Source organism: Diaphorina citri, unplaced genomic scaffold (genome assembly GCF_000475195.1).
Source record: "Diaphorina citri unplaced genomic scaffold, Diaci psyllid genome assembly version 1.1 scaffold9, whole genome shotgun sequence".
NCBI classification, from domain to species: Eukaryota; Metazoa; Arthropoda; class Insecta; order Hemiptera; family Psyllidae; genus Diaphorina; species Diaphorina citri.
This window is the reverse complement of record NW_007377448.1, coordinates 251,845-276,766: the sequence shown is the minus strand read 5'-3', so window position 1 is coordinate 276,766 and position 24,922 is coordinate 251,845. Positions and strand designations below refer to the sequence as shown.

General features: G+C 41.0%; 2 protein-coding genes across 2 annotated transcripts in view; both read left to right on the top strand.

Annotated features, from left to right (window-relative positions):
- Nucleotides 1–940: 940 nt before the first annotated feature.
- LOC113465760 lies at nt 941–5,339 on the top strand. Its single transcript, XM_026820545.1, has 5 exons — nt 941–965; nt 2,001–2,117; nt 2,400–2,644; nt 3,073–3,222; nt 5,181–5,339. The coding sequence occupies exons 1-5, from the start codon at nt 941–943 to the stop codon at nt 5,337–5,339; spliced, it is 696 nt and encodes a 231-aa protein (XP_026676346.1).
- A 2,863-nt stretch (nt 5,340–8,202) lies between these two features.
- The window catches only part of LOC103505368 (RNA-binding protein Nova-2-like), a 30,222-nt gene continuing 13,502 nt past the window's right edge, over nt 8,203–24,922 (top strand). Inside the window, exons 1-8 of the mRNA XM_026820541.1 lie at nt 8,203–8,670; nt 11,088–11,141; nt 14,625–14,865; nt 15,283–15,490; nt 15,612–15,751; nt 15,937–16,116; nt 16,917–16,935; nt 17,537–17,662. Of these exons, the coding sequence (XP_026676342.1) occupies nt 8,352–8,670; nt 11,088–11,141; nt 14,625–14,865; nt 15,283–15,490; nt 15,612–15,751; nt 15,937–16,116; nt 16,917–16,935; nt 17,537–17,662 (1,287 nt within the window). The 5' untranslated portion in view covers nt 8,203–8,351. The remainder of the gene's footprint in view (nt 8,671–11,087; nt 11,142–14,624; nt 14,866–15,282; nt 15,491–15,611; nt 15,752–15,936; nt 16,117–16,916; nt 16,936–17,536; nt 17,663–24,922) is intronic.

Genomic DNA, 24,922 nt, shown 5'->3' with positions numbered 1-24,922 from the left:
ATTTATTCTTTTCTATTTTAGGTACCTCTGACAGAGTTTGTCTGATATCAGGTCAACCAGATGATATCAAACACATACTCAAATTCATCATGGAGAAAATCCGAGCCCGACCTGACATGAGTGGCGATCCTGATAGAGAAAAACAGGTATTATTGTTGACTCCATACCTTGTCTGGCTGAGGAACGTTAAACAGGGAGTAAACCAGCTTAGTCTGGCCGGGGGACTTTAAACAGGGAGTATACCAGCCTGAATTTCCCTTGCCAAAGAAATAGCAAAGGTTAAGTGCGAAGGGCATCCACTCGTAAAATTTGTAGCCGAAACCAAATGATAGCCCAAAACAATCACCCTAGTTAGGGCTGATTAAGAGACTGACGAAAAACGACGACCCCGTCTGTACAGGGGAAAAGGCGAAGAAAAAGAAGAAGATTGTTGGCTTGAATTTCCCTTGCTAAAGAAATAGCAAAGGTTGAGTGCGAAGGGCATCCACTCGTAAAATTTGTAGCCAAAACCAAAGGCTGACAGCCCAAAACAATCACCCTAGTTAGGGCTGATTGAGAGGCTGACGAAAAACGACGACCCCGTCTGTACAAGGGTAAAGGCGAAGAAAAAGAAGAAACACTCAGATACCCTTAAATATTGATTTAAATAATTAATGTATTTTATTAGATAAATAAAAATTATTATACCTTAAAATGGTTAAAAAATTCTCGGGTCGGCTGGCTTTATTCTCACCTGTCTTCCTTCTTCGATTTCGGAACGGTAAGACCTTAGCAGTTACAGTTCCCTCTGTGAAAACCTCTTGGGGGAAAAAAAAGTCACGGCCCTGATCATAAGGTCTCATCTCGATATTCCAATCATCTACACACTGCAGTACCATTAATAGATTCCGATTGTCTCTTGATTTAGTCATAGAGAGATAATATAAATGACTAGCATATCATGACTATCTTTGTATCTCGAGATTGTACAGATGATAGAGAGGTGGCTTAATTTATTCTCCACCGATAAGCCGATTATCTCAAGTCTACAGAATCAATCTGGACAGGACAGATAATAGTTCATAAACCTTATTGGAGTATACCTACCCACCTACTTACAGCGGGGTGGGGGGGGCTGCGCATTTCTTTCTGCTCCTCCGCAAGCGTGCTTGCATACTGGCGCTACCTAGCGGACGAAAAAAACAACTGTGTAAAGTCTGACGTTACACATCTTTGAACTTTTTCATCTGAATGGAAAATGAAAATTGAATTTTCGACCTTTTACAGTTATTTTTTCGGAGTTTTGACCTTGAATTTGAATTTTTCCCAACTTTTTACATATAGGAATCGACCCTTTGTTTATGATTTTTACCCATTTGCAACTGCTCCATTGGGTTCTGCCCGCTTTTCCCGGCCGAGGCCACGCAGGGTTTAGACTAGGGTCAATGGTCCAGGGTTTATGGTCCTTGTTGTGGCCGCGCACTGAGTGGCCGACATTAGTAACAGTCCTGCCAGTCCTCCTACCTTGGTAAGTGTTAGGTCGCCGGATTCCCGCCCGGGGCAGATTTTACTTTCCGCCCGGGGCAGATTTTATTTTCCGCCCGGGTTGGACGGATAAGGTTCTCGGGTCGGCTGGCTTTATTCTCTCCTGTCTTCCTTCTTCGATTTCCGAACGGTAAGACCTTAGCAGTTACAGTTCCCTCTGTCAAAACCTCTTGGGGAAAAAAAAGTCACGGCCCTGATCACAAGATCTCATCTCGATATTCCAATCATCTACACACTAACACACTGCAGTACCATTAATAGATTCCGATTGTCTCTTGATTTAGTCATAGAGAGATAATATAAATGACTAGCATGACTATATATCTTCGTATCTCGAGATCGTAGAGATGATAGACAGGTGGCTTAATTTATTCTCCACCGATAAGCAGATTATCTCAAGTCTACAGAATCAATCTGGAGAGGACAGATAATAGTTCATAAACCTTATTGGAGTATACCTACCCACCTACTTACAGCGGGGTGGGGGGCTTCCTATGCTTCATCTCGAGGTTCAGACGACTACCCCCCTCCTATACAACTCAGTGCTAACCCAACCAACCCGACTTCTGCTAATCAATCCAACGAATCGTCAGGTAAACTTCGTGAAGATTCGAGTAAAATTTCAGAAGAACAACGGCCTATGTGTAAAGATTTTGCCTCGGGGCAGGGTATTTTTGCATGCAAAGTAAGTGAGAGTTTCATGTAAAAGGGCCTATGTGTAAAAAAACATAATTCTGGGATAAATTTCCACATTACTGTATTAAAATGTCTCTCCTGAAGAGTAACGAAAATAACATAGGCAACAATTCAAATTTTAATATTGTTGTTCTTCTTGGGAACGATCCAAATTCAAATTAAATATTGTTTCCCTTCAGGTAACGCCAGTTCTTCACGCACGGCGGGCGACAGCCTGATCTCCAAGCAACGCAAACACAAGCGCAAATCGACGCTGATCCCGCGTATAGATAACGACGCGCTGCAATCCATGGCCGCGGCCAATATCAACGCAGAGGAGGTGAAAGCCACCGGCGTCGAATTGTTAAACAAGGGTCTCCTTCTAGAAATACATATACCGGAGCTTAGCGACCTGCTTACCTTCATACGACACCTGGATAAAGACGTAAGTGTTAAACATGACGTGTTTGATGTTAAACATGACATCACTCAGTGTTGAACAAGCTATTTCGATGTTAAACATGACATATTTAGTTTTAAATAGGACACACTTGGTGTCTAATATTAGGTGTTAAACATGGCACTAAGGATTAAATACGAAATGTTTGATGTTAACACGAGATATTTGATGTTACATATGACACAATCGGTGTTGAACAGAACACATTCGATGTCTAAAATTCAGTATAAACATGACACTCTGGGTTACACATGACAAATTTGATGTTAATTATGACACAATTGGTGTTAAATATTATATAATCACATGACACTACTCAGTGATAGGTGATACACAGGACTAGACTGGAATAGATTTATTTAAGAAAGTGAATTGTGAATAATACGAGTTTTCTCTCTCTCTCTCTCCCACAGTTTGGCGTCTATGCTAAGATCAAAATGCCCCCGCCTCCCAAGAAGGAGAGAATGAAAAAGTCTCTCCCTCTATCTCATTACTCATCGCCAGGAGAGGTAGAATCTGCCCCTGATGTGAAGAAGAAGAGGATGAAGACGGAGAAAATAAAGGTACTTAAATGTTATGTTTTTTTTTTTTTTTTTTTTTTTTTTTTTTTTTTTTTTTTCTTTAAAAAAAAAAAACCCCCAAAAAAAAAAAAAAAAAAAAAAAAAAAAAAAAAAAAAAAAACAAGCTTTGAACGGCTACAGAGTCACCCTGTAAGGAGATTTATTAAGGAAGAACCTGTCTACCTTGATGTAACTTAATGAGCACCTTGTCTCAATGATGTGTTAGGGAACAAACGTAGGTTATAATATTAATTGTCTTACTAGTGCACTACTCAACAACTCAACCCTCTCCATATGCCAGCCTAGTTAGCTTGGAAGGTAGCGCGTCTGCCTTCTAAGCGCTAAGTCACGGGTTCGATTCCCGCCCAAGACGGATTTTATCCTAAACAGATAAGGTTCGTTCTCGGAACGGCTGGCAGTCTCCTATCCTTCTTCTCACTTCGATTTCGGGACGATAAGACCTTGGCAGTTACAGTTCCCTCTATCAAACCTCTTTTTTTAAACGTTTCCATGAAACATATCTTCCCTCAGAACACAAACGGGCTAAGCCACAAATTTGATTTTTTTTTCTTTGTAAGTAGTTATCCAAGAGTTACTGGGTTCATAATGAAAGATGTATTCTATTATATTTATTCTTTTCTATTTCATAAAAAATACTGGTAAATCGTGAACTTTGACGTCACGGCATACGCTCCCGTAGGCGATGACGTCACATCAAATGTCCCAAACAAAGCTCCCTCGCAGGCAACACATTAATGTGTTTGTGCGCATACGTTTCTGCGCATTTCTTTCTGCTCCTCCGCAAGCGTGCTTGCATACTGGCGCTACCTAGCGGACGAAAAAAACAACTGCTTAAAGTCTGACGTCACACATCATTTGAATGGAAAATAAAAATTGAATTTTCGACCTTTTACAGTTATTTTTTCGGAGTTTCGACCTCGAATTTGAATTTTTCCCAACTTTTTACATGGGAATCGACCATTTATTTATAATTTTTAGCCATTTGAAACTCCTCCATTGGGTTCTGCCCGCTTTTCCCGGCCGGCTGGGGCCACGCAGGGTTTAGACTAGGGTCAATGGTCCAGGGTTTATGGTCCTTGTTGTGGCCGCGCACTGTGAACTCTTTCATTAGAACGGAAAATAAAAATTGAATTTTCGAGCTTTTACAGTTATTTTTTTCGGAGTTTTGAGCTAGGAATCGACCATTTATTTATGATTTTTACCCATTTGCAACTGCTCCATTGGGTTCTGCCCGCTTTTCCCGGCCGAGGCCACGCAGGGTTTAGTCTAGGGTCAATGGTCCAGATAGTTTATGGTCCTTGTTGTGGCCGCGCACTGAGTGACCGACATTAGTAACAGTCCTGCCAGTCCTCCTACCTTGGTAAGAGTGTTAGGTCGCGGGATTCCCGCCCGGGTCAGATTTTATTTTCCGCCCGGGTTGGACGGATAAGGTTCTCGGCAGTGGCGTAGCGTCCACGTAGGGCGTGATATGGCGGCCATACACTCAAAATTTCACTCAGATACCCTTAAATATTGATTTAAATAATTAATTTAAATTTAAAAAAAGATTAAAAAAAAATTATTATACCTACCTTAAAATGGTTAAAAAATTCTCGGGTCGGCTGGCTTTATTCTCTCCTGTCTTCCTTCTCTCTTCGATTTCGGAACGGCAAGACCTTAGCAGTTACAGTTCCCTCTAACAAACCTCTTGCCCTCTTGGGAAAAAAAAAGTCACGGCCCTGATCATAAGATCTCCAGCGCTGAGCTTTTGAGTCATACCTACTGTAGGCGGGTTCATTAAATATTGAGTATTAATTTATTATTGTGTAAAACATATGTATTATCTTGTGAGTATGTCCGGTAAATGCAGGATGGATGACCTGGAGAAAGATGTCAGGAGTGCTGTGTGACAAAAGAATAAGCCCTAAAAACAAAGGATACATGTATAAAACCGTAGTGAGACCGACAATGTTGTATGGAGCGGAAACTTGGCCTATCAAGAAGAGACAGGAAGAAAGAATGAACGTGGCAGAGATGAGAATGTTGAGATGGATGTGTGGCGTCACCAGAATGGACAGAATCAGGAATACAAGAATACGAGGAACGGTGAAAGTGACTGAGATCTCAAGGAAAATACAGGAAAGAAGGCTTCAATGGTTCGGACATGTAGAAAGAAGAGATCAAGAACATGTTGGAAAGAGGTTGAGAGATATGGAAGTTGGAGGTAAGAGAGACAGGGGAAGACCAAGAATGAGATATATGTATGGACAAAGTGAAACAGGATTTGAAAGAGAAGAAGTTGGAAGTGAGCCACGCCCAAAACCGAGGCGCATGGAAGAGGTTGATTCAAAATGTCGACCCTACTTGAGTGGGAAAAGACGCAGTAAAAGAAGAAGAAGAGTATGTCCGGATACGGGAAGTAAGAAAAGTATATGCACATTGCACAAATAGCTAGGTAGCTAGTTAAAAAAAGAAAAAAAAATGATTACCCTGCGTTTTCATCAAGTATCATATCATCAAAATCCGTAATCAGTGTATTTTTTTTATCGCGTTCATTAAGAGTTTATCAAAATCCAGAAGTTACCGCCTCAAACCCATTAGAAAATAGATAAAAATCTTCCATTAGAATTAATAGAAACTAGAACTGTCCGTAAATAAAATAAATATTAAATCACAACCGCGAAACCTTTTTTCCGTAGGTATTTTTTTCCGTCTAAAATAGGGGTGGGGTACCTACTTTCGGTACCTACTGTCACTTTTCCGCCCGCGTACTGTCGTCACCTCTAATCGGTTTTGGTTTTTGGTCATCCGGTAGTTCAAAGGAAAGACTCTTTTTCTTCGGAAAGTAAACATCACGTGAATTTTAACTCTGTGATAAGTGAGAAAAAGGACTTGGTCAGTATTTTTAGTGATAAAAAAAGTGTCGAGGTAATCAGAAAACCCGAAAGACCGTGCGTGTGTGATGGTGTGCAGTGCAAAATCCAAGTTTTGAACTACATTTTTGTGCATCAGGAATTTTTCTTCGGAAAGTAAACATCACGTGAATTTTAACTCTGTGATAAGTGAGAAAAAGGACTTGGTCAGTATTTTTAGTGATAAAAAAAAGTGTCGAGGTAATCAGAAAACCCGAAAGACCGTGTGTGCGATGGTGTGCAGTGCAAAATCCAAGTTTTGAACTACATTTTTGTTCATCAGGAATTTCTTTAGCGCAAAAGTCACGATTCGAGCTACATTTTGTTAAAAAATCGGAAATTTTTGAGCGCGCTTTGAGCTAACTTTGTACAACAATCGGAATTTTTAGCGCATAAATCAAATATTGAGCGAAAGTTTGTTCAAAAATCGGAATTTTCAGCCCATAAATCAAATATTGAGCTACATTTTGTGCGAAATAATCGGAAAATTTTGAGCCATTTCATCGTAGGTAAAAAAATCGGAAAACTTTCGAGCGCTTCAACCGCGTTTCGATCTTCCGCCTTCGGGGATTTTTTTTGATCCGAATTTCCGGCGATATCCGGCGGAATAATGCAATTCCTGTCCGGCCTATCCGGATCCCAGTTCGGCCAGTTGGGTTTGGAGTTTGGGCTCGGATTTGGCTCGGTCGGGAAACAAGACGAAAGACGAGTTTTGTGTGTTTTTCTGCCTACGAATCAAAAATTCCAAATCATAAATTCCATTATCACTCCTGCGTTTTCATCAAGTATCATATCATCAAAATCCGTAATCAGTGTATTTTTTTTATCGCGTTCATTAAGAGTTTATCAAAATCCATAAGTTACCGCCTCAAACCCATTAGAAAATAGATAAAAATCTTCCATTAGAATTAATAGAAACTAGAACTGTCCGTGAATAAATATTAATTCACAAAAGGGCTTCGCCTTTTTCCGTACCCTTAATAGAAACTAGAACTGTCCGTAAATAAATATTAATTCACAACCACGAAGCCCTTTTTCCGTACGTATTTTTTTCCGTCAAAAATAGGGGTGGGGTACCTACTTTCGGTACCTACTGTCACTTTTCCGCCCGCGTACTGTCGTCACCTCTAATCGGTTTTGGTTTTTGGTCATCCGGTAGTTCAAAGGAAAGACTCTTTTTCTTCGGAAAGTAAACATCACGTGAATTTTAACTCTGTGATAAGTGAGAAAAAGGACTTGGTCAGTATTTTTATAGTGATAAAAAAAGTGTCGAGGTAATCAGAAAACCCGAAAGACCGTGTGTGTGTGATGGTGTGCAGTGCAAAATCCAAGTTTTGAACTACATTTTTGTTCATCAGGAATTTTTTTAGCGCAAAAGTCACGATTCGAGCTACATTTTGTTAAAAAATCGGAAATTTTTGAGCGCGCTTTGAGCTAATTTTCTACCACAATCGGAATTTTCAGCGCATACATACCTATATCAAATATTGAGCGAAAGTTTGTTCAAAAATCGGAATTTTCAGCCCATAAAACAAATATTGAGCTACATTTCGTGCAAAATAATCGGAAAATTTTGAGCCATTTCGTAGGTAGAAAAATCGGAAAACTTTCGAGCGCTACAACCGCGTTTCGATCTTCCGCCTTCGGGGATTTTTTTTTGATCCGAATTTCTGGCGATATCCGGCGGAATAATGCAATTCCTGTCCGGCCTATCCGGATCCCAGTTCGGTCAGTTGGGTTTGGAGTTTGGGCTCGGATTTGGGGAGCTCGGGGATTTAGCGCTCAACAGTTTCAACAGTTGCGCGACCAACGACCATTACTATCGGCGCATGTGGTATGCGCTTCAGTTCGATAGTGTCATGGCGGACACTGCTACAAACAACAACAACAACATTACCGTAATGGACACATCCAATTCACCTCCTCCTGATTCGATGGATTCCATCAGGAATTTTTTTAGCGCAAAAGTCACGATTCGAGCTACATTTTGTTAAAAAATCGGAAATTTTTGAGCGCGCTTTGAGCTAATTTTGTACAACAATCGGAATTTTTAGCGCATAAATCAAATATTGAGCTACATTTCGTGCAAAATAATCGGAAAATTTTGAGCCATTTCGTAGGTAGAAAAATCGGAAAACTTTCGAGCGCTTCAACCGCGTTTCGATCTTCCGCCTTCGGGGATTTTTTTGATCCGAATTTCCGGCGATATCCGGCGGAATAATGCAATTCCTGTCCGGCCTATCCGGATCCCAGTTCGGCCAGTTGGGTTTGGAGTTTGGGCTCGGATTTGGGGAGCTCGGGGATTTAGCGCTCAACAGTTTCAACAGTTGCGCGACCAACGACCATTACTATCGGCGCATGTGGTATGCGCTTCAGTTCGATAGTGTCATGGCGGACACTGCTACAAACAACAACAACAACAACATTACCGTAATGGACACATCCAATTCACCTCCTCCTGATTCGATGGATTCCAGGAAGAGAAACGCAGAATCCTCGCCGGACAATTTGAAAACCAAAAGGACAAACTATGGAGGAGGTAAGGGAAATGGTGGAAAGACGTGGCGTTTTGTAACCCTGGGAAATGATGACCTAACCTCACACTACTCTGTACTTGTGTGCCTTGAAATTTGAAAGGTGCAAGAAAATCCCGGATAAATTAGGTGATTGCTAGGAGTTTTCCGGTAAATTCCGCAAGGTCCATGAAAAATAGTTTTTGCGGCACTAGGATTAGCATAAATTCCGCGAGGTTCATGAAAAATAGTTTTTGCGGCACTCGGATTAGCACAAATTCCGCAAGGTCTATGAAAAATAGTTTTTGCGGCACTCGGATGTCATACGTTTAGCATAAATTCCGCAAGGTCCATGAAAAATAGTTTTTGCGGAACTCGGATGTCATACGTTTAGCACAAATCGCGAATTCATCCATTACATTTTGGATCCCGTTGCACCACTAGGGAGCCCATACGGACCCTTTTTTCTGAGGTCTGACACTACCTTGAACCACTCATCATCATAACTATGTAAATGCGTTTTGTAACCCTGGGAAATGATGACCTAACCTCACACTACTCTGTACTTGTGTGCCTTGAAATTTGAAAGGTGCAAGAAAATCCCGGGTAAATTGGGTGATTTCTAGGGGTTTTCCGGTGATTCTGCTGAATTCGTCAGCTAATGCACTATCTTTTGATGTTTCCTTAACTTCCTTTTGAACTGAACTCTGGAGTGAGTTCTGCAAAGGTCTTGATAACTTCAGAACTGTGTACCTCAAAATTTCGAAGATGCAAATCCTGGGTAATTTCCCTGGATAAAATAGATGGATTCCAGGAAGAGAAACGCAGAATCCTCGCCGGACAATTTGAAAACCAAAAGGACAAACTATGGAGGAGGTAAGGGAAATGGTGTAAAGACGTGGCGTTTTGTAACCCTGGGAAATGATGACCTAACCTCACACTACTCTGTTCTCTGTACTTGTGTGCCTTGAAATTTGAAAGGTGCAAAAAAATCCCGGGTAAATTAGGTGATTTCTAGGGGTTTTCCGTGCTGAATTCGTCAGTTTATGCACTATCTTTTGATGTTTCCTTAACTTCCTTTTGAACTGAACTCTGGAGTGAGTTCTGCAGAGGTCTTGATAACTTCAGTACTGTGTACCTCAAAATTTCGAAGATGCAAATCCTGGGTAATTTCCCTGGATAAAATAAAGGTCTTGATAACTTCAGTACTGTGTACCTCAAAATTTCGAAGATGCAAATCCTGGGTAATTTCCCTGGATAAAATAAAGAGTTTTTTTGGTTTTCTTTAATGTTCACATGTTTTGAATTCTCAAGTTTTCTCTTGAACTACAAACTAGACTGGATTCTGGAGAGAGGAAAGGAATGGCTCAGAACCAGAACAGAAGGTGGTTTTCTTTAATGTTCACATGTTTTGAATTCTCAAGTTTTCTCTTGAACTACAAACTAGACTGGATTCTGGAGAGAGGAAAGGAATAGCTCAGAACAGAAGAGTTTGCTTGGCAGAAACATGAGCCAAGAGGTGAAAGGCCTAGCTCAGAACAGTTTATCGGTAAAACTAGAAGCTATGTAAATTTGTAAGAGTAGATTGGTCCTGGTTAAGGAAAAAGAACTGTAACAATGAAGGTCTTACCTGTAAATAGTTTATATGAAAGAGGAGAGTGCAGGATAGGAGAAAGCCAGCTGTTCCAAGAACAAACCCTATCTGCTAGGGATTTACCAAAAGTTGGGTGGTACAGAACACACTAGGCATTAGCCTTACTAAAATAACAACTCAATCTGAGTTTAAATAGAGCTTAGATTATGGGGTTAAAAACCAACAGTTTACTATGTTGTTTTCAAGTTGCATTCAATATGAATACGTATGATATCATTTTCACATATTCAAAGTGTCATACTAGCAATAATAGCATAGTAACGCAATGTAAACCTCGTGTGTAGGGTTGAGTGTAGATTGTAGATGTAGAATCAGATGATGAATATTGAATATATTCATGAAGAGCGATGAATCTATTCCATTTAAAATCACATCAGATCAGCGTTTGATATCCAGGGATAGGATAGAGGGATTTTCAAGCACGATTCATAATGGGTTTCGAACCCGCTCGCTTAGTTCAGGGAAACTTTTGAAAAAATAGTAAGACAGTAGGAGAAGGAGAGATAAGATGAGAGTGAATATAGGGATTCTGCTCAAATTCCCTTTAGAGCACCGGAATTTCAGAAGCGGAAATTCGTCTCAAAAGTCCGCTACGTTTATATAAATCCATGTCCTATAATGACAAAGAAGTAATAGAATTTACATTTTTATACTGTCAGAATGAGACTGAAAAGTCCCTTTATTCCTGCAGGTAAATTATCAATTTAAAATTGACAAATAGATCTTGGGTTATTGTTATCAATGATAACAGATCACGATTAAAAAATTAAAAATGATCATTTGTTTCAGATGGTGTGTGTCAAATTAAAATCGAACCCGCAACCTGCGGATCAGAAGAGACGAGCCTCATTCTTCTTGTGTTACCATACATAGTAACAGCCAGCGGCGCGGCGCCGACGATAGCACGTTGAACTGGTTTTACTGAAGTTAAGCAACGATGTTGGTATCCGAATGTGTAACCATCCAGGCAATAGATTTAAGAAGCTTATTCAAGTAGAAGGATAAAATAAAAAATTACAGAGTTGACAGAATCAGTAAAGGAGGCTCTTAGTAATGCTGTGATGTTCACAAGAATGCTGAAGAGGCTCCGAGCTTCACCTTAAATAGGTACCCAATTAATGATTTAAAGTTTTATTTACATGAAAAGTGAGAACAAGTATCGACAATGCCCACCACTCACACTCAGACCCTCTGACAGACAGTATTCTCACACACTTAGGTCTGTCAGATGATCTTTATGTGTGTGACGGAAAAAGCTTGAGACTCTGGTCTGTCCAATAGGTTTTTTCTGTCACACACATTAAGACCATCTGAAAAACCTAGGTCTGTGAGGCCACAGTGTGTCAGAAAGTCTGAGAATGACTGGTGGGCATGAAATTATCCTTCAAATTTGGAACCCAAACATACACTTTAGGGTCCCCAGAGTCCAAAAAAGTGACAACAAGTTTCTTCTCCTCAAAGTCAAATAGAAGTTAGACTAAGCACAAGTTAAAGGGGGGGGGAATTAATTAACTGAATTAATCACCTCATTATTTTGGTAATTACAAACCAAGTGTACTTGATTGGTTGACTAGTTCTCATGTGTTACCTTACTGGTAATTAAATTAGTTATAATAATATACATGTATCTCTATATGATTTTATGATTCTGAATATCAGAGAGAGAGGTCAAGTTCGCACTTTCACTGATGAGTCTAAGTACAGGGTGGCTTGTAAAGTGTGCCTAGAACCTTGCAACAGGGAAGGCTAAATTTTAAAGTGTACCTATCTCCTACTAATGAATCATACAGCTCTTTGTTTAATTGTTTAGGCAAAGTATGGGTATCAGTTCTCTTTAAGTAAATGTGAGAAGGGCTTTTTTGACTCTATTTAGATGTTTGTTAGTTCCGCTAAAACTCGCGATTGCCTGGTCCGATTTCGATGAAATTTTATCCCGGAATTTTAATCATCAATGCAAATTAAATTGATCCCAAGGGCAAGGCAATGCCTAAACCCTTGACAAATGGAGTGTGCCTGAAGGCATGTGATGTGCTCCAATCCACTCGACCCCAAAGAATCGTGCACGCCAGTGCACGTCGCTCATTAAAATTTTGGGTCCCCGAACTGTAAAACACTTTCTATTTCTCTTCCATTTCACAGATGGTTCCTCCCTAGCTCCTCATCAGGTAGGTGCCCCTCTGTCCGTCAACAACGGGGTGTGACTCTAGGTAATGTTATTATTATTATTATTATTTTTTTTTTGAACTTTTGGCAATAATATGGATTGCAAATGAGGATTTCAATATGGACATTGACTGTGATTTCTTATTATCAAAGCTATATTAATTAAATAATTAACCATTGAGCTACTAAAAAGGATTGCATGTCCTAATTTGACAGTCTAATTATAGCACCATACTAAGTACTTCCTTATATTACTCGATATTGTACTTTATCAGGTTATCACACTTTTTTTTTACTGTCCCGTCCGGGATTTGAACCCAGCACCTCCGACTAGTGACTTGCCCACAGAATGGAATATACCTTATTTATCCTGCCAGAATGAGATTGAAAATTTCCTTTACTCCCGCAGTCTAAATAAGGTCTTATATAAATATTGCATAGGTAAAATTTAAGACACAGGATCTAAAATTAAAATGTCCAAAGCTAATGACTTTTACCCAGGTAAGAAGCTTATTCAAGTAGAAGGATAAAATAAAAAAATTACAGAATTGACAGAATCAGTAAAGGAGGCTCTTAGTAATGCTGTGATGTCCACATGCTAAAGAGGCTCTGAGCTTCACCTTAAATAGGTACCCAATTAATGATTTAAAGTTTTATTTACATGAAAAGTGAGAACAAGTATCCACAATGCCCACCACTCACACTCAGACCCTCTGACAGACAGTATTCTCACAGACTTAGGTCTGTCAGATGGTCTTTATGTGTGTGATGGAAAAAGCTTGAGACTCTGGTCTGTCCGATAGGTTTTTTCTGTCACACACATTAAGACCATCTGAAAAACCTAGGTCTGTGAGGCCACAGTGTGTCAGACAGTCAGAGCATGAGTGGCGGGCATGAAATTATCCTTCAAATTTGGAACCCAAACATACACTTTAGGGTCCCCAGAGTCCAAAAAAGTGACAACAAGTTTCTTCTCAAAGTTAAATAGAAGTTAGACTAAGCACAAGTTAAAGGGGGGGAATTAATTAACTGAATTAATCACCTCATTATTTTGGTAATTACAAACCAAGTGTACTTGATTGGTTGACTAGTTCTCATGTGTTACCTTACGGGTAATTGAATTAGTTATAATAATATACATGTATCTCTATATGATTTTATGATTCTGAATAGCAGAGAGAGAGGTCAAGTTCGCACTTTCACTGATGAGTCTAAGTACAGGGTGGCTTGTAAAGTGTACCTAGAACCTTGGTGAACAGGGAAGGCTAAAATTTAAAGTGTACCTAAGTACCCTACTAATGAATCATACAGCTCTTTGTTTAATTGTTTAGGCAAAGTATGGGTATCAGTTCTTAAAGTAAATGTGAGAAGGGCTTTTTTGACTCTAGGTAATGTTCATTTTTTTTTTTTTTGAACTTTTGGCAATAATATGGATTGCAAATGAGGATTTCAATATGGACATTGACTGTGATTTCATATTTATCAAAGCTATTTTAATTAAATAATTAACCTTTGAGCTACTAAAAAGGATTGCATGTCCTAATTTGACAGTATAATTATCAATAGGGGAAAGGAAAAACAGATCGCTTTTTTTGTTTTACAATATTTCCCCTATTGATTTTAATTTGTTTTACCAAGTGTTGTGTAGGTATACCCTTAAAAGTTCTAACTTTTTAATATAGTCTAATTATAGCACCATAGTAAGTACTTCCTTATATTACTCGATATTGTACTTTATCAGGTTATCACACTCTATTCCACCATTTGCATTTGGTTTAGAATTCCTGTCCAGCACTAGAGTCCTGCAACAATATCGTGGAAAAATATTGGGATGCACGTGGGAGAATGACCTAATAGCCAAGTTCCCGACATTTTGAAAACTTCGAACATAAGTTGGAGAAAAATAGCCTTAGTCCCCCTGAATAGAATCTTGATTTTTTCTTCTTCTTTTGAGACTACCTCGCAAACCACTTGAAACCTTCCGCGGACCACAGTTTGGGAATCCCTGGTTTAGATGTTTGTTAGTTCCGCTAAAACTCGCGATTGCCTGGTCCGATTTCGATGAAATTTTATCCCGGAATTTTAATCATCAATGCACGTCGCTTATTAAAATTTTGGGTCCCCGAACTGTAATACACATTCTCTTTCTCTTCCATTTCACAGATGGTTCCTCCCTAGCTCCTCATCAGGTAGGTGCCCCTCTGTCCGTCAACAACGGGGTATCCAACAACAACAGCAGCGGTCTCAACTTCAGTCTCAACTTCAACAGTCAGCCACCAGTGAGCAACACTACCCTAGCGGCCACATCTCAGCTGATAGAACATATGAAGGTTCTCATTCAGGCACTCGGCTATTCAGATCTGGCATCGAATGAAATATCTGCTGCCATGGCTACACTTGCTAAGTGAGTACCTACTTCTTTGAGTTATTTGCCTTTCCTGTCCTGATGGGGTCGGCGTTTGTAGATCGGTCTTTCTTGAGGCAGACATTTTCTAGCACAAGTAGATATTTTACTATTAGATTCCCATCGCAACCTTACATTTCTCATTCAAATTATTGAATTAAATCGAAATTGATCTCGAGTTTTTTTTTTTTTTTTAGTTTCTTAGAGGCCTTGAGCATTACCAGGTTTAATGTAACTTTCGCTGTCAATTTGTTCACCTTTTTAAAACGCTTTATTTGGAACATAAATAAAACTAGACAACATAGAAAAATTCTTATATGAAGAAGCTGGTTAGGGTGTCCATGACCGCTGCCGAGTTCCCCCGCTGAACAGCGAGGGATATCCTTTGTTCACCTGTGCGTTTTGTCTACATTTCAGATACGGAATTCTCGGGTTAGGACTGGGCACACAACAAGCGCTCAACAACTTCACCTCCCCACCTTCCTGGCAAGACCCTCTAGCCCAGTCCTCGGGTTCAAGGGCCCTCGATTTCCCCGCTTCGTCTAGTTTTGGCGGTCGGCCGGGGTCCCCAGGGATTTCCCCGCTTCGTCTAGTTTTGGCGGTCGGCCGGGGTCCCCTGGGGGCCGCAATTATGGGGGCGGGGCCTCGGATGTAGAGTCGAAGAAGGTGGAGATTGAAGTGCCCGAGATAATAGTCGGGGCTATTCTGGGGCCCGGAGGCCGCTCGCTGAATGATATCATGGGCAGGTGAGTGCCCCAGGGGGCCGCAATTATGGGGGCGGGGCCTCGGATATAGAGTCGAAGAAGGTGGAGATTGAAGTGCCCGAGATAATAGTCGGGGCCATACTGGGGCCTGGAGGCCGCTCGCTCAATGATATCATGGGCAGGTGAGTGGATGTGATATTTTATGGGCCTTGAAAAAAAGAATCAAATATAATCTTCAGAGATTCTTTTTAAGGATGGAGAATCAAATTCTTCAGATGGAGGAAGATCCACTAAAATAAACTTCACTTTACTGTGACCTTTTCCCCTTTGTGGTAAATCTATTTTTTACCCAGTCTTCGGGTTCGAGGGCCCTCGATTTCCCCGCTTCGTCTAGTTTTGGCGGTCGGCCGGGGTCCCCCGGGGGCCGCAATTATGGGGGCGGGGCCTCGGATGTAGAGTCGAAGAAAGTGGAGATTGAAGTGCCCGAGATAATAGTCGGGGCTATTCTGGGGCCCGGAGGCCGCTCGCTCAATGATATCATGGGCAGGTGAGTGGATATATTTAAGTATAGGCCTGGAAACAAAAATCAAATTATGAATCTTTGTGGTAAAGCAGAGAGCTTTTTCACAACTTTTGTTAATATCACAGCATTACTAAGTGCCTCCTTGAGTATTAATTTTCATCTACTCGTATCATCAATTTGCACTGGTAATGAAGCCACATCAATTAGGTACTCGAAGTAGCAACTCAATAGTCCTAATTCCTTTATTATTACAATAGTAATAAAAAGGTATAAGGGACGGACTATTGTATTCGCTTCGGTGTCTTCTGTCTGTCACTCTGTCTGTTCCCATAGAAGGACTTATCCAAACCTGGTCGACCTATATATCAAATTAAAGGTCTTTTTACCAGGATCACGAAAATGGTAGTGCAAATTTTGTCCAGAGAACCATAAAGCCAAAAAACAAAAACCGGTTTTAGCGTCACCTATGTTAAGCTACGCCGAGCAAAGCCAATAAATGGATGGGTGACTTAAAGTTAATTGAGTAATTGTGGGATTTTTTTTTTCACATTTTCTCACACAAATGAGCTCTGATCTTGAAATTTGTCGCGACGACCTATGAACTCAAAGCGAGAAAGTTTTAGATAACACTTCAGTCGTTAATTTAAGACCGGTTTTAGCGTTACCTACATATGTTAAGCTACGCCGAGGAAGGCCAATAAATGGATGGCTGACTTAAACATTATATTGGGAATAAAGGGAGAACGGGCTCTAGTCTTGATTTTAAATTCCTGGTGTGTTTTAGAGGTTTTTCTTTACACATTATACTGTCTCTTATTTCATAGTTTACGATTCCTCATGCAAGTATTATCGACATAATTTGGGGAAATATCAAGATGTGTTTACAACTTTACACTCAAGATGGTATGTTTTAGCTCCGAACTTGTTACGTTTTAACATTTGCGCATGGAATAACGCATAGGCGTTAACGGGAGAACCTAAACTTTATCTATCTCCAAAATTTGTATATTTTAGAACAGTCCCACAGTCTAATAGTCCTCTGAGTTCAGTTCAATTTCAAAACCAAAATATGCCCTGTGAATTCCTAAAAATGATAGCATTGAATTTTACAAAACTCTTGATATTTGTACTCACAGTATATGTAATGCTCTTGTTTGGGGGCTTTTTCAGAGTGGGTGCAGTGGAGACCATGATTAGTTGAGGCGTCTTGCTGTTTTCCTTCAGGGACAACTTTTGCTTCTTGGGAGCTGAAAACATTGCGATTGAATTAGTGTCGATTCTAAATCTTATGGCAGTTTTATGGCCGGAAGATAGGATAAATTGTGGTCAAATTGAAAGAAAAAAAAAGATATACTTCCATACTGTGGCTAGGATTGAACCCACGCTCTCCTGATTACCTGGCGAACGCCTTGACCACTACACCACCAATATGATTGATTTTCAGATGAAAGTCCTTGTGCCAAACAGTACAGCAGGTATGATCATAGGAAAGGGAGGCTCATATGTGAAATTGCTTCAGGAACAGAGTGGAGCCTATGTACAACTCTCGCAGAAAGCCAAAGAACTGCAGGTAATAATATAATAATATTGCTTATTTATACTGCTCGCATAGGACTGAAAAGTCCCTTTACTCCTAGTAGGCTACTACTATTATTGTGGTCAAATTCTCAAATTATATTGAGGATAAAATTCCATACCTCGGCTGGGATTGAAACCGCTACTACTATTATTGTGGTCAAATTCTCAAATTATATTGAGGATAAAATTCCATACCTCGGCTGGGATTGAACTCACTCCTGTTTACCAGGCGAGCGCCTTGACCACTACACCACCGGCTACTACCATTATTGTGGCCGAATTCTCAACAATATTTAGGATAAAATTCAGAACCTCGGCCGGAATCAAACCCTGTGAGACTGCTTCTGAAAAGTAAGTACTCGTATGTAATGCAGGATTTGCAGGTTTCAATAATTTATATCCTGGAACAATAGTTGGCCTGGATTTTTGTGGCTTAGTTCTAAAGCCTTTAGTGATGGGGGGACCTTAGTGACGTGGGTCTACACCACCGAGGCAGGTAAAGATATACTCACAAGAAGAATCCATGGAGCCACCATTCGCCTTCAACTCAGCCATCTTCCTCTTTCTCTCCTGATAGTAGTTCTTCTTCGCTCCCCTTTCTCTCTCCCTCGCCTCCTTCTTCGCTGCTTTCTCCTCTTTCTTCAACGCCGGTCTTACCGACCATTCGGCGATAAGCTACCCGCCTTCTCACATTAACCTCACCCAGCCTGAGTGGGACCGGGAAAAGCAAACAACATACAATTGTCCAGATGGCCATCCATCCGGATACCAACCACAACGTTGCTTAACTTCAGTGATTCATTAGAAACTGGTGCATTCAACTTGCCATCGCCATCGCCGCTGGCTAATTGCATAAATTGGTTGTTTTCTTACAGAACTCTGTACCGCCCTTCTTCTGTCTGTGTCTCGGACTTTCAGTCTTCAGTTAAATGTAGAAATCAAACAGAAAAGAGGCCCCCGCGGAGGCCTCAAACGGGGCCTATCATCCCCATTTTCTAAAGAGATTTGATAGAGGGATCTGTAACTGGCAAGGTTATGTCGCGCACATTCCCCATCAATGTATACCACGGATACAATCTACTGACCCTTGCTCCCCGCCCCAACAGCGCTGGCCCCTGGTGAGAATTACTGCTTAGTGATGGTCCAGCTTTCTACTGGAATCTTGTTAGTGCTGGCTTTGGTGAGAATTGGCCCTTCCTTTTCTGTGGCTTTTTACTCAAGGGCATGGGCCCCTGATGTTGCGGCCCTAGATTAGAAACCCATAGGCGCTGTGGAATATATTGTAACCATCTCGTGATTTTGTCGAGCTTGAAATAAAATACCTAGGTACTTACCTATTTTGCCAGCCTAGTAATTTTGAAGGTAGTCTGCCTTTTAAGAACTGGGTCGCGGGTTCGATTCCCGCCCGAGACGAACCGTATCCTATATCCTATCCTTTCAAATAATCTCCGTATTATCCTCCCGAAATCGACGGTGTTCGTTGTTCTATTTCTATAGTTCATCCAGATCAATATGTGACAGCAAGCGGTAATTCGGGATACTGCTACATGGGTTTATCTTTATAGTTTCCCCTTTAGAAAATGTTACCCCACACCACTGCCTACATGATAATGATAATGTTGTGCTGCAAATCGTTCAAACAGTTCTCTCCTCATGCATGAAGTCCGAGTATATTGTTGTGAAATACAAAATGGCACACACACATGGAAACATACTTACACACACATAGAAACATACCACCTCTGTTGAAATATTGGAAACATGTGTACGAATGTTCTATAGGTACATTATTGAAAAAAGAAAGTAAGAACAAAAAAAAAACCTACCTAGCTCAAATTGCGAAAGTAACTAAATAGTACATGAGTACATCCCAAATCGAAGAGAGAAGGTCCGAATGGAAGAGAGCCAGCCGTTCCGAGAACGAACCATATCTGTTTTCAGGATAAAGTTGTCTACATGCTCGTTTCTCGGTATGCTGACTACCTATGCCTCGGCTGGGATTGAACCCATGTCCTTCCATTTACCAGGCGAGCTCTTCGACCACTACGCCACAGTTTGATCAGAATCGAAAGCAATTCGACATACATACGTACCTCATCCTGATGCATTATACACATTGGTTCTGTAGTCTTTCCTCCAATGGTCTGTTCGAAATACCAAGACAATTTGGGGGGCACGGTTAGTCCAGTGGTAACGCGCTTGCTTGCCATGCAGAAGGTCCCGGGTTCGAATCCCACCATAATTTTTCGATTAAAATTCCATACCTCGGCTGGGATCGAACCCACGCCCTCCTGATTACCAGGCGAGCGTCTTGACCACTACGCCACCGGGGCAGGGTATCGCGTCTGCCTTGTAAGCGCTAGGTCGTGGGTTCAGTTCCCGCCCGGGTAGACTTTTTTCTAAAGAGCGGCTGGCTTTCTCCTATCCTGTCTTCCTTCTCTCTTCGCTTTCGGGACGATAAGACCTCAGCAGTTACAGTTCCCTTTATCAAACCTCTTCAAAAATTATTTTCCTCAATGGAGCAGTTGCAAATGGGTAAAAATTATAAATAAATGGTCGATTCCTATGTAAAAAGTTGGGAAAAATCCAAATCTGAGGTCAAAACTCCGGAAAAATAACTACCTAGCACCCGCGACACCGTCTGCTACAGGCGGACCTGGGAATTCTCGCCGGGAATGCCTGCCTGAGACGGGCGAAAATCAAGAGTTCCCGGGCCCCCAACAAGTGCTAGCGACTGGCGGAACCTACGCGACATCGTCTGCCTCAGGCGGACCTTGGAATTCTCGCCGGGAATGCCTGCCTGAGACGCGCGAAAATCACGAATTCCCGTGCCCCAAGAAGAATTTCCGCCTGTCGAATTCCTGGAATCGTCCTTGGATTCACTATAAAAGAGTGTCACAGGTGGAAATAACGTGGTGCATTTGATACGAAATGTACGGTAGTGTAGGCACTTGGATTTCCCTGAGTCCTAAACCTAAACTCACTTTCCGTGTATCCAAAAACGCTGTACCGCTTTTGGACTCGACATACCTTGGGTCTTAAATCCAACAGCACATTTCATATTATGCTGATGCAAGACCTATCGAATTCTTCCTTCTTGGACCCACAGAAAATCACGAATTCCCGTGCCCCAAGAAGAATTTCCGCCTGTCGAATTCCTGGAATCGTCCTTGGATTCACTAAAAAAGAGTGTCACGGGTGGAAATAACGTGGTGCATTTGATACGAAATGTACGGTAGTCTAGGCACTTGGATTTCCCTGAGTCCTAAACTCACTTTCCGTGTATCCAAAAACGCTGTACCGCTTTTGGACTCGACATACCTTGGATCTTAAATCCAGCAGCACATTTCATATTTTGCTGATTCAAGACCTATCGAATTCTTCCTTCTTGGACCCACGAAAAGCGTTTGACCCAGTTCCTTCGAGGTGTGAGTCTTCCTGCTTTGTGTTACGTGGTAAAAATGGTGTCAATGCATTTCGGTCGCCATTTTCCCGTGTGTAATTCGGTGTGCCACGTTGAGCGGTGAAGTGGAAACCCCAAATGGGTCACACGGTGATTTGGACGACCGCAGGGTTGTGTGTTGGGTCCCCGAATGTCAGGTTTTGGACTATTACCTATGTGTAACATTATGCTAACCCGAGACTTTTAGCATCCCTTCCTTTAGTTTATTTTTATGTTTATTTTACCTAATCGTGGTTGTGTTGTGTTTACACACTTAATTTTAAGCTATTCTCGAGTGGATAACTAATTAAACAAATGGGCTAAGAAAGAGCCTTCCTTCCCACTTCTCGTGAGTTTCATCCGATTTTTTTTTTTTTTTCCGAATGACTCAAAATATCCTGTAGGCAATGTATTTTAAATGAGAGTGTTCCCACTACACACGATACGATTTTTTTTACTTTCCTAATGAAAGAGTTCAAATAGGTATGTGTGACGTCAGACTTTACGCAGTTGTTTTTTTCGTCCGTTAGGTAGCGCCACAATGTAAGCGTGCTAGCATAGGAGCAGAAAGAACTGCGCAGAAACGTATGCGCACAAACACATTAATGCGTTGCCTGCGAGGGAGCTTTGCTCGGGACATTTGATGTGACGTCATCGAAGAAACGTATGCGCACAAACACATTAATGTGTTGCCTGCGAGGGAGCTTTGCTCGGGACATTTGATGTGACGTCATCGTGTACAGGAGCGTATGTACTTTACGCAGTTGTTTTTTTCGTCCGTTAGGTAGCGCCACTATGTAAGCGCGCTAGCAGAGGAGCAGAAAGAACTGCGCAGAAACGTGTGCGCACAAACACATTAATGTGTTGCCTGCGAGGGAGCTTTGCTCGGGACATTTGATGTGACGTTATCGTGTACAGGAGCGTATGTCGTGACGTCAAAGTTCACGATTTACCCTATTTTTTAAATCGATTTATTTCGGGATCTAGAAGTCGTAGAAGAATGTCGTGACGTCAAAGTTCACGATTTACCGCTATTTTTTAAATCGATTTATTTCGGGATCTAGAAGTCGTAGAAGGAAAAGAAAAAAATCCGTTGGTTCTCATTTTTCCTGCTCTATGACTTTGAAACATCACCCAAGTAAGCGCAACTGATCTATTGCTACCTCGGAAATTTTAACTCGTTTTGCGCAATGAAAAACCTGTCTATCTACGTTTCTACTTTTTTAGTATTACCTATTTTATTAATTCTTTTTGAAACCGGAATTTCATTAAATTATTATTTTGTAGATAAGTGTGCTATTATTTATTGTGTCTAAATATTCTAAAATCTCCACCCTCACGAGCTGTCAGCAATATCAAGTTAGTTAATTAGAGAGACAATTATTTGGAGTTTAACTGATAATAATAATAACCTGTTCCCCACTCAGGTTACATTGTCCTACAGGTTCAAGTTATTGTCTTGATATAATCAGTGGAGGGGTTTTCTTTTAAGCCAGGAAGCAGTGCTTTCCTTACTTTCCTACTTTTTGGCCTTAAATAGTCTCCTAACTGTCCTCTCTGTTCGTTAAACTCTTCTATGAACTCTTCTCATCTTAACTCCTGCCCCGCCTTGGAAGCCAGCAATGACATTGTAGAGAAATACAGGAATGCAAGGGGAAATTAAACTAATGGTCAAAAATTCTGACATTTGTTACAACAACTTTCTTTGTAAAATAATAAAAATCCAATCAAGAGTTATGAGCGCTGAGCTTTTGAGTCATACCTACTGTAGGCGGGTTCATTAAATATTGAGTATTAATTTATTATTGTGTAAAACATATGTATTATAATATTGTGAGTATGTCCGGTAAATGCAGGATGGATGAACTGGAGAAAGATGTCAGGAGTGCTGTATGACAAAAGAATAAGCCCTAAAAACAAAGGATATATGTATAAAACCGTAGTGAGACCGACAATGTTGTATGGAGCGGAAACGTGGCCTATCAAGAAGAGACAGGAAGAAAGAATGAACGTGGCAGAGATGAGAATGTTGAGATGGATGTGTGGCGTCACCAAAATGGACAGAATCAGGAATACCAGAATACGAGGAACGGTGAAAGTGACTGAGATCTCAAGGAAAATACAGAAATGATTACCCTTCTGAAAACCTCACGCACCACCACTGGAAAATTTCAAATTAAATTGTCTTGCTAATTCAAGCTCTTATTGCGAGTTCAAGTTATTGTTTTAAATCCATACAGTTCAAGTTCCCTCACACACGTCAACCTAAGTAGTCGAAAAATTCTCACACTCTTCAAGTCCGTCAAGTCCCGTGGGAACGAAACTGACGAACAATTCGTTGTAGAATCGCAACACGGGCTAGAATTTGCCTAATTTTAATACAAATTAGTAGGGTCTTGCTTCACCATCTAGACACAGGTACCTAAACCACATGACATGAATATTCAGGCCACTACTAGCCGCTACCATGAGACTGATTGCACCCCAACATCCAACCCCGCGAGTAACTTTATGCGTGGCTAAAGCCACTCATAGTCACTACACACAAGTCGCTGAAGTGGCTACACTAATGAATTGTGTTCAGCATAAAATCATAAATTCTTGTCACAAATGTCGTTCTCCGCTTAAAATATACTTCGCTAAATTTTCAGACTTGTCTTGAACTCACCAACCTCTTCTACTTTTCTACTTATTAAACTGTTGACACTCGCCAGCCTAGTTAGCTTAGTTAGTAGTGCGTCTGCCTTGTAAGCGCTAGGCCGCGGGATCGATTCCCGCCCGGGGCGGATTTTATCCTGATGGGATAATGTTCGTTCTCGGAACGGCTGGCTTTCCTCCTATCCTGTCTTCCTTCTCTCTTCGATTTCGGGACGATAAGACCATAGCAGTTACAGTTCCCTCTGTCAAACCTCTAAAAAAAACTGTTGACAGCCTATCTCCTATCCTGTCTTCCTTCTCTCTTCGATTTCGGGACGATAAGACCCTAGCAGTTACAGTTCCCTCTGTCAAACCTCTTGAAAAAAACTGTTGACAGCCTAAATGAAGCAGTTTACTTAGGCCACCCAATCACAATGAGGTAGACCTGCCGGGCGGACCTTTTCAGCCGTACTAGTCAGGTCTACCTGATAGTGTGTGTTCTCACCAGGTAGACCTGATCAGGTGTACCTGTCGGGTCTACCTGATAGTGAGTGGCTTTCCTGAGACTGAAGAGGTACCAGAGTGGCTGTAAGAATCGTGGCCAAATTTCCTTGAGTTTCCAGATTTTCATTTGAAGGTTAATTTGTCAAAAAAAAAAACGTGTCTAGTAATTAATATTTTTAATTGCCCATTTTCACAAAACAATGCACAATACTAGGAGCTACTCACGTTTTGTAGAACTTCGGCTGAATTTTAGAGAGGCGTCCCTTCGGTGCCCCAAAAGGCCCGATTAGGTTCAAAGTTCAATAAGCTAATGTCTTTTATGTGTTGAACTTTTTTGTCAAATTTTATCAAAATAGGACAAACCGTTCAAGAGTTGTTATCGCGGAAGAAAAAAATCTGGTGTGAACATCACACGACTTTCCTTATCCTATTGTGAATGATGCTTATTTGAGTGTTCTTTTACCCTAACTTTTACAATATCTCTAACCGTATTGTCGCTATAGCTGAAAACCGCCAAAAAACGGTCGAAATCTGTCCAAAAGCGGTCAAAATACCGCCAAGCGCAGCAACCATCTCAACCAAACGTTTTGTGTTACATCCTTGTCACATTTGTGAACTACATACCAAATTTCAAGTCTCTAGCTTATACCGTTCCCGAGATATTGTTAA